Source organism: Diceros bicornis, chromosome 3, assembly GCF_020826845.1.
Source record: "Diceros bicornis minor isolate mBicDic1 chromosome 3, mDicBic1.mat.cur, whole genome shotgun sequence".
In the NCBI taxonomy this organism is placed as follows: domain Eukaryota; kingdom Metazoa; phylum Chordata; class Mammalia; order Perissodactyla; family Rhinocerotidae; genus Diceros; species Diceros bicornis.
The window spans coordinates 96,371,664-96,381,194 of record NC_080742.1 but is presented as its reverse complement, the minus strand read 5'-3'; the positions used below and the strand labels follow the sequence as shown (position 1 = coordinate 96,381,194).

Genomic DNA, 9,531 nt, shown 5'->3' with positions numbered 1-9,531 from the left:
TTATCAGTGATTTAAGCCTTAGAGAGAGTGAGTGTCAGACCTCGTCCTGAGAGAAAATACTTAAAGGAAGGAGTTAGGGGAAGAAGAGAGACCACGAACGTCTGTCGCCCTGGTGAAGGCCTAGGGTATCTGCAGGCAGCGGGCAATTTCTCAGAACAGGGGAGGATCAGCAAAAAATCACTCCCTTGCACCAAGTTTTCTGAAGGATCTACTGCTTGTTAAGCCTCTGAGCTCTAGTCATCCTCGTTCAGGATAAAAATAACACTCGCGTTCTCGTCTTTCCTGTTTATACCGCCGCGGCTGCACTGCAGACAAAGTGCACACAGCTTGGTTTTCTGACTCAGGAGGGCCTGGCCCCGGGAGTTCCTACCCGCTTCCTGTTTCCTGTCTCCCAGGGGCAGCTGCCCTTTCAAGGGCGGTTCTGGAGCTGAGCTTTCAGATCACGTTTGCTGAAACATGTAAGAAATGTCGTCTCTACTTTAAGGTGCCTTGGACACTGTCCTCTCCTTCCTCCCTTCGTGGTCCCCAAAAGCCTACAGTGTGTGGGCCCCAAACGCAGAGACAAAGAATTCACAAGAGCGCTTGGCGCCGGGAGATGAGAAACACGGCCGTTCCTCTCGCCCCTCGGCCTGCAGAGTGGTAAGTGCAAGTGTGTGCGTGAGTGTGTGTGTGTGTTGTGTATATGTATTTTGTGTGTGTCTGTTTGTGTGTATATGTGAGTTTGTGGGTATATTGTGTTGGGAGTGTATGTGTGTGTGGTTTGTGTATGTGTGTGTTGTGTATTCATGTTTTTGTGTATGTTTCTATGTGTGTTATGTTTGTGTGTAGGTGTGTTTGTGTATGTGTATGGGTGTTGTGTATTTGTGTTTTTTTGTGTGTGTTATGTTTGTGTGTTGTATATGTATGTTTGTGTGTGTTATGTTTGTGTGTATGCATGTGTTGTGTATGTATGTGTGTGTGCGTGTTGTGTTTATGTGTGTTTGTGTATTTTGTGTGTGGTATATTTGTATGTATGTGAGTGTATGTGTGTTTTTGTGAATGTATGTGTTTGTGTGTATATTGTGTTTGGGAGTGTATGTGTGTGTGTTTTTTGTATACGTATGTGTGTTGTGTTTTTGGTATGTATGTATTGAGTGTGTGTGTTTGTGAATGTATGTGTTTATGTTTGTGTGTATGTGTGTGTTGTGTATGTATATTTGTGTGTATGCATGTGCTGTGCATGTATGTGTGTGTGTTGTGTTTGTGAGTGTATGTGTGTCTGTTGTGTTGTTGTGGTTATGAGTGTATGTGTGTATTGTGCCTGTATGTTTTGTGTATGCATGTGTTATATATGTATGTTTGTGTGTTTGTGTGTGAATGGTGTGTGTGTTGTGTGTGTCGTGTTTGTGTGAGCGCATATGTTGTGTATGTATGTATATGTGTGTGTTGTGTCTGTGAGTGTATATGTGTGTTGCTTTTGTGTGTTTCTGTGTGTTGTGTTTGTGTGTTTGTGGTATAATAGAAAGAGCTGTGACTAAGAAGTCAGGAGAACCTTGTACCTTCTGTGCCCTCTCTTGATCTCGCTGCTTAATCTTGGGCAAGACCCTTCCATGAGTTTCTGTTTCTTCTGAGAAACATGACGAGGATGCTGGAGTCTGCTCCGTTTTCTTGGCTGGAGACAAAAACTAGAAGTGTGGCAAACGTGTGAGGCTGCTCGGGGCCGGATCCAGGGTGAGGCAGTGAGGTACCAGGGTCACACTCACTCTCTGGTGGTGCGAGGGCTGAGTGCAGGTGTGTAGAGTTTGCTCTAGGTGCCTCCCCATAGTCCTGGCGCTGCCGTTCTCTTCAGTGAAGCCGTCCCTGCTCTCCAAAGGAGGAATGAGATGTCATTGGTGAAGCGCTGCCTCGGTTTCCACCAAGGACGTAAGGAAGCTGAGGACAAACAGATTGAGGGGTCTACAGTTTTTAGAGACGGGGCACTAACCTCCTTGTTCCAGAAGCCCCTTGATAGGTAAAATACTGTGTCCTTCCTAGAGTGTTGCTGACCAGGTGTGGGGGAAGCTGGTCACTCTCTCTTCCTGGAAAGTCACCAAACCTTACTGGACAGTGTCCATTCTCGGTCTAGCACTCTAGAACTGACATTACTGAATAAAGTCAACAATCGTACAGCAATAGCCACGCTGGCCTCCCACCGGACGCTCCTGGGATCTGGAGAGGACAGAAGGGGTTGCGGTTAACAGAGTACAGGAACCTTCCAAAGGTGTGGGGCGATGGGAAGACTGTGTCTACCAAGGCCCCCAGTAGTTAGGTTTCCCCACACACCAGAGCATTCACTGGAGACGTTCCTCTGACTGTGAATGTCCAGAGTGTCCTACATGTTCTAGAAAACCAGTCATGGGCCACGTTGTTTCCTCCCCACCCCCACAGAGAATATCAAGCAGATGTAACATGGCGGGCTCCTGAAATAGGGAACCTTCTTAGTCTGTGAGGTGGTGCGGATTGGAGCAAGGATACATTGCTCTCTCATCAGAAGGGTGACATGGCTCGACTTTGTAAAGAGGACTAGGAGTTTCTCTAGAAAATGTCATAAAATCTGTTGGAATCTTATAGGGAAAGAGAGCGCAGGGACACCTAGTTCAGGCCCAGCATTCACACTTATGGGGACGCTGAGACCCAAGCAGTGTGACCATCCTAAATTGGTGGCCGTAGAGATGAGCACCGAGGTCTCCTGGCCCCCAGCAGGACCCTGCCCCGCACGGTGAAGATCCCTGTGCCGTGGCTGGCGTCTTCCTCACCACAGCTGAGAGGCCACCCACCTCTCAGCCCTGGGCCATCCCCAGTGCCAAGCCTTCGCCATAGATCAAGCCGGGACTGCTCTTTCTGGCCCCGAGACCCCAGACCCAGCTCCTCACCACAACTTTGTGTGCATGCCCTCCAGCTCACTCTGGCCACACAGACCTTCCCACAGCTCAGGGTGCAGTATCAGACCTGCTTCTGCGTCTCTGCTCCTTTCTCCTCCTCACAGAGCAGCTCCAGGACCCTCTGTCTATCCGAATGCCATCCACTCCTGAGGCTGCAGGCCGGCTGCTTCTTTCTCCGTGATTCTCTTAAACTCACGAAGGAGACCACAGTGCAGGGAGAGAGAGGGAGAGAGAAGAAAGTAGGGTCCCTAAAGGAGGTAGACAGTGTCTCAGACCCCTCCTCCCTCTCCTCACTCAGTCCACTACCCCTCAAACCGATGCAAAAAACCTCCTTCTGGCAAGAGAAAGGCAAAGTCAGGTGCCTCTTGAAACTCGGTTAAAAAATCAGTAAGGGGGGCAGGCCCGGTGGGTTAGCGGTTAAGTGTGCGCGCTCCGCTACTGGCGGCCCGGGTTTGGATCCCTGGCACGCACTGACCCACTGCTTGTCCGGCCATGCTGAGGCCACGTCCCACATACAGCAACTAGAGGGATGTGCAACTATGACATACAACCATCTACTGGGGCTTTGGGGAGAAAAGGGGGAAAAAAAGGAGGAGGATTGGCAATAGATGTTAGCTCAGAGCTGGTCTTCCTCAGGAAAAAGAGGAGGATTGGCATGGATGGTAGCTCAGGGCTGCTCTTCCTCACAAAACAAACAAACAAACAAACAAACAAAACTTATAAAAAAAGTCAGTAAGACATATTATTATTTTCTCTAGATGGAGGAAGAAGAAGACAAACAGATTCTGCAGGAGAATCCCACAGGAGTGCTGTTCCAGGATGCTAGAGAAGCCGTGTCACAAGGTAAAACTACTTTCTAGCGGAAGCGCACTTGAGAGAGGGGGACAGGCGACTCTGATGTGCAGGTGTAGGGCCTGGAGAGACAAAGGGAGTTCAACCCAGTCAGAGATTTGCCCACCCGGGCCACCATCAGAGGGCCTTTGGGATGGGGCCTTTCTTTACTGCAGCCAAATAAGGGGGAAAAGGCCCGTGGCAGGCACAGTGGACGAGAGGAGGCGAGAGAGAGCACCAGTCGCCCCCTTTACTGACTCTCCATGCCAGTCCCATGGAAAAGGGTCTGCACATCCTGGGCTTTCCCCCTCAGGAAGGACGTGCGGGCCGTGGGTGTGACAAACTGACTCACCTTGGCCTGAGGCTTGGAGGCCCACAGACCCCTGTGTGGGCGGTTGGCTGGTTCAGATGAGGGAGCTCTCAGGGTTAAAAGGCTGCAAAGCAGCATGGGAACAAGCAGGACCTGCCCGGCTCCTGCCTCAGACCCGGGATCCACCTGCACAAGGGGTTCTCTTCCCTCAAAGCTACTGCGTCAGGGTCAGGCACTTAACGTTCATGGGCTCCACTTCGTCACCTAGCCTGGGGAGATAGGATTTAGGAATGCCAGAAATCCATCCACTTTCCTGGCCGGAAGAATTTATTTGTGATTCATCACGTATTTTAAACCCAGTGATTTTCTCTATGTGAACTTCAACGGCCTGAGCCTTTGGGAGAGAGCCATATTAATAAACCACATACGAATATTACCAATGAGAGTGCTGACACCTGATTTACCCCTTCTTGCAGCAATCAGGGTTAAATATTACTTTACAAATCCTCTCCAGAGCTCAAGTCATGTATTTGGCTGTGAAGTCCAGTGGCGTGCCCTGGCTCCAGGCTTGCCCAGACGGGAAACACAGACTTCATCCAGCTTTGCGTTGGCTATGGGCAGGGATGAACAGTCCACCTTCCGGGCTTCCGAAGAACTCCCACCCATTCACTCAAATTCCTTTCAAGCCGCCTGGGGGAAGCTGAGGGGAGCCAATGTCATCCAGTCAGAATTGATTGGGGGTCAGCCAGCCAAGAGTGGCAGGCAGCAAAAAACATGTTGTTGCTAAGGAGATTCAGAAGAAGATGGTGCTGAGCCTGCTTGCAGGAGGCTTAGGGCTCTGTCAATGAGACATGTCGATGTCTTCAATGTGGAACAGACTTGGAAACCAGCTCTTCTTTGGCTCTTGTCCATGTGCTCTGGGTCCTGGGAGGCGCAAGGCCGGGAGAAGGCAGTTCCCTTCCTGTCCTCCAGCCCCAGTTGTATCTAAAAATCTTGACATTGGGTTTCTCAATGTTAGGTTGGCATCTCCAAGTCTTTCCTCAGCTGATGGTTCTGATATTCTGCTGGGTGAGAATGTCCAGCCCAGACTTCAAGGATGTAGCCTAAGAATGTGACCCCAGTGTGCCTCTGTGCTGTGGAGCCAGGGTCTGGCTGAAAAGGCCCCACACTCCCAACATTCCCTGTTGGAATAGCTGAAGAAGGTGATGTGGTCAGTCACTTTGGGGAGAAGATATAGACTCAGAGGCTGCGTGCTTCTATTCTCACCCCTCTTACTGAGAAGGATCTTCAATCAGGGATACCTGGGGAAGCTCAGGGTCCCATATGCATGAGGGGATGATTCCCATATGGTGAGAATAGGTGACCCTGAGAGGAAGTTTCAAAAGCTAAACAGTACAATGCAGTATTCTACCATATTATCCAGCAATTCCATTTCTAGGTATATACTGCAAAGAATTGAAAGCACCGTCTCAAACAGACATCTGTACACTAATGTCCATAGCAGCGTTATTCACAATAGCCCAAAGGTGGAAACAACCTAATGTCCATATATATATGAATAAACAAAGTGTGATATGTACATACAATGGAGTATTTTCAGCCTTAAAGAGGAAGAAAATTCTGGCACATGCTACACATGGATGAACCTTGAAAACACTATGCTAAGTGAAATAAGCCAGACGCAAAAGGGCAAATATTGGATGATTCCACTTAAAAGAGGTACCTAGAATAGTCAAATTCGTAGAGACAGAAAGTAGAATGGTGGTCACCAGGTGTTAGGAGGAGGGAGGAATGGAGATTTATTGTTTAACAGGTACAAGGCTTTAGTTTGGGATGATGAAAACGTTTTTGATATGCGTAGTGGTGATGATTACAGAACAATGTGAATGTACTTAATGCCACTGAATTGTACACCTTGTACAGCTGTACAATGGTAAATTTTAAGTTATGTATATTTTACCACAATAAAAAACGTTAAAAAATCGTGTGAGCCCGGGGCAGGTCTCAGGTGCAAATGTGGGTCTTTGTCTCTCCTAGCCCACCCAGGACAATCTTCCCCTGAGGTAAAGTAGCATTCCCTGCTGCGTGGCCTCTGATGAGGCAAAATAGGGGGCATGGGCTCTCATGCTAACCCCTCTGCTTTCTCTCAATGCTCCTAGGTCTGAGGGAGAATGACCTGACCCCAAAGAGACTGAGGCTCATCCTGGTGGGGAAAACCGGAAGTGGGAAAAGTGCAACAGGAAACAGCATCCTTGGCAGGAAAGTGTTTGAGTCTAAACTCAGTGCTAGCCCGGTGACCAAGGCCTTCCAGAGAGGGAGCCGAGGATGGGCTGGGAAGGAGCTTGAGGTGATTGACACCCCTGACATTTTGTCCCCTTGGGCCCCACCAGAAGTGGCAGCTCAGGGCGTCTGTGGAGCCATTGCCTTCTCCTCCCCGGGGCCTCACGCAGTGCTCCTGGTGACACAGCTGGGCCGGTTCACAGAAGAGGATCGGGAGGTAGTCAGGCGCCTCCAGGAGGTCTTTGGAGTGGACATCCTGGCCTACACCATCCTGGTGTTCACTCGGAAGGAAGACCTGGATGGTGGCTCCCTGGAGGAGTATGTGCGAGAGACCAACAACCAGTACCTTGCCCAGCTGGATGTGATGTGTGGGCGACGCCACTGTGGCTTCAACAACAGGGCAGAGGGGGCAGAGCAGGAGGCCCAGCTGAAGGAGCTCATGGAGGAAATCGAAGGAGTCCTGTGGGAAAATGAAGGCCGTTACTATAGCAACAAGGCCTACCAATACTCCCAGCAACACATTCTGCTCAAAGAAGTGCAGGAAAGGCAAATAATCAAGGGACAGGGCTCTGAGGAAGTGCTCAGTGAGGAATCCTGGATGGAGGAACTGCGCCACATCCAGAAGGAATCTGAGGAAACTCACAAACATCTCCTGAAGAGAGCACCCATTTGAGCATATCCTGGCCTTCGGCGAGGGACAGCTGTTTCCTGTGAGCCTCCCTCAGCCCCTGTGTCCAGCTTCTAGCCCATCACTTGCTCTCTTCATCCCCATGGGCCAGTGGTCATCCCAGCTTCCAGGTCAGTGTCTGGTGTGGTGAGAGGTGCGTGGGGTCCAGAGTTCCCAGTTCACATCCCAGGTCCAGCATCACATCTTCCAGAACATGCTCTGTTCCCCTCCAGCATGCTCTTCTCATGTGGAACCTCACATCTCATTGGCATCACATTTCTTGAGGTACTTGTCTTTACCCCAATAGAACCAAAGCTTCCCGAGGGCAGGCCTGTGCCTCCTTCTTCCATGTCACCCCCACAGCGTCCAGGTCACTGGAGTCACTCATTAAATGTTGATGTAGCAAATCAGTGTGGACATCGACCAGGTGACTTCACATCTCTTGGATTGTGTCCTTGCCCGTAAAAGGGGCAGGCACGACTTTGAAGGCATGTGCTGTGTGTGGTGGGTCAGAACATAGCAATGGCTCTGTGACATGTGGGGAGAGACAGATGCTGGGCTGGGGAGGGGAAAGTGAGTAGAAACAGGGAAGGGGCAGAAGGAGCGGCCCTTTTAGTCACTCTTGAGGAGGCCATCGAATCGTAACAAATGAGCCCTAGGGGAACTTCCTGGTGGGAATGATGAGCAAAGTGGGGCAGGAGTATCCAAGAAGTCAGACCTGGTCAAGAAGGGGGACCTGAAACGTGGCTACAGGATGTGGAGGCCCCCGGAGGTGCCCAGCGGGCTGGGGCAGAGGAGGAGCACCTCCCTGCCGGAGACTTAGCTGAGGGAGGTTACACACCTGTTACTTCCCCTCATGAGATCTGCCTTCTGGTGTCAAAAAACAGGTGATTTTCAAACTTGCCTCAGCCTTACCTCCAACCCCTTCCCTTCTCCCTTGATGGTGGGGACAAAGCATGGATGGGGTGAGTGTCTGGGTGTGTAAATGGGTTCTCCAGCAAGGAATTTAGGGGGGTGGAATGGAGGGAGGCAGAGAAGAAAGGGAACCTGCCAAGGAAGCAGTTGAATGACTTAAACATTGTAGGGAGCAGCACGCTAGGTTGGTGGGGAGAACTCTGCAGCCGTGGGTGTCTTTCTGGAGGGCTGCTCCTATTAACATGGTTCATAAGAAGCGACACGGGATAGGAGAAGAGAGCAGGATGTTGTCCTGGCTCTGGTGTCTCGTAGGTGCCATCTAACTGCATAAGGAGACTGATGTACCTCAGATGCACCTCAGCTTCGTTGAGGTTCAAGATGCTCCTGGGGAGTCTGATCAACTGATGGAAACAGAATAGGAGAAAATGGGGGGAAAATGTCTCCCACTAACACTCCTCTTTTCCTTTCTTCAAGCTACGTGGCATAGGGTCTGCAGCTACCTTCCCCTGGGAGGGGTGGGAAGTGGAGGTGGGGGTGACAGTGCTGGGGGACAATCAGAAATCAGAGGACACAGCCTCAGGTCTGTCTGGATGCTCATCCGCTGGTTGGAGATTCTCTGCAATCGGACCCCAGGGACCTGCGCTCTCCCAGTCTGAGGCCATGGCACCCGTCTTCCCCAGACATGGTGGACTCCTAAGAAAGCCTGAGCATTTCTTTTGCTAAAAGATTCAGAAAAGTGTCTCAAGGCAGAACAGGGACTGATTTTGTTGTATGCTTAAGATAGTCCTTGTGCCGGAACCATTTATTAAATAAGTGATCCATTTCCCACTGAACTGAAACACAATTTTGTCATATATTAAATTTTCATACTCCCTAAGATCTGTGTCAGGATTTTCAATTCTGTTCCTGTCTCTACTTTTCTACTCCTGTATGAATAAAATATTGATTCCATCACAGTGTCTTTGATTATAATACAGTGAGCTGACTTCCTCCTCAGTCTACATTTTTATATTTCATTTGTTATTCTCAGGCATTTATTCTTCTGTATGAGAGTTAAAAGCACTTGTTTAACTTTCAAAAAATAATTCTATGGGTATTCAGTTGGAATTGTCTTACATTTATGTCTTAAATTTGGGAGACTTGAAGAGAGATAAGTCAGATGGAGAAAGACAAGTACTGTATGATATCACTTACACTGGAATCTAAAAAATGGTAAAAAAGAAAAAAACAACCAGGAAGTAAAATAGTGGTTACCAGGGACTGGGGTATGGGGGATAAGATTGGGGATAAGATTGACGGTGTTTAGAGGATACAAATTTGTAACAACTATTAAATAAGCCATAGAGATCTAATGTACAGCATAATGAAAATAGACAGTAATATTGTACTGTAAATATGTAATGTGATAAATATCATTACAATGACAACCATATTACAATATATAAATATATCAAAGTAATATGCTGTTCACCTTGAATTTACACAATGTTACATTCAAATTTATCCAAGAAAAAAAAGTTACATTAAAAATCTAAAAGGAAGAGAGAATTGGTAAATACTTCAGTGATAAGTGAATCAAGGCCATCTTGTCTCTAAGAGAGCAGACTTGCAACTTCACAGCTATTGAA

At 48.7% G+C, this 9,531-nt stretch overlaps 1 protein-coding gene across 1 annotated transcript; it reads left to right on the top strand.

Moving 5' to 3' along the window:
* The first annotated feature begins 324 nt into the window (after positions 1-324).
* GIMAP6 (GTPase, IMAP family member 6) lies at positions 325-8,854 on the top strand. Its single transcript, XM_058533098.1, has 3 exons — positions 325-639; positions 3,659-3,743; positions 6,201-8,854. Exons 2-3 carry the CDS (start codon positions 3,659-3,661, stop codon positions 6,992-6,994), a joined length of 879 nt encoding a protein of 292 aa, XP_058389081.1. The 5' UTR covers positions 325-639; the 3' UTR covers positions 6,995-8,854.
* The last annotated feature ends 677 nt before the right edge of the window (positions 8,855-9,531 follow it).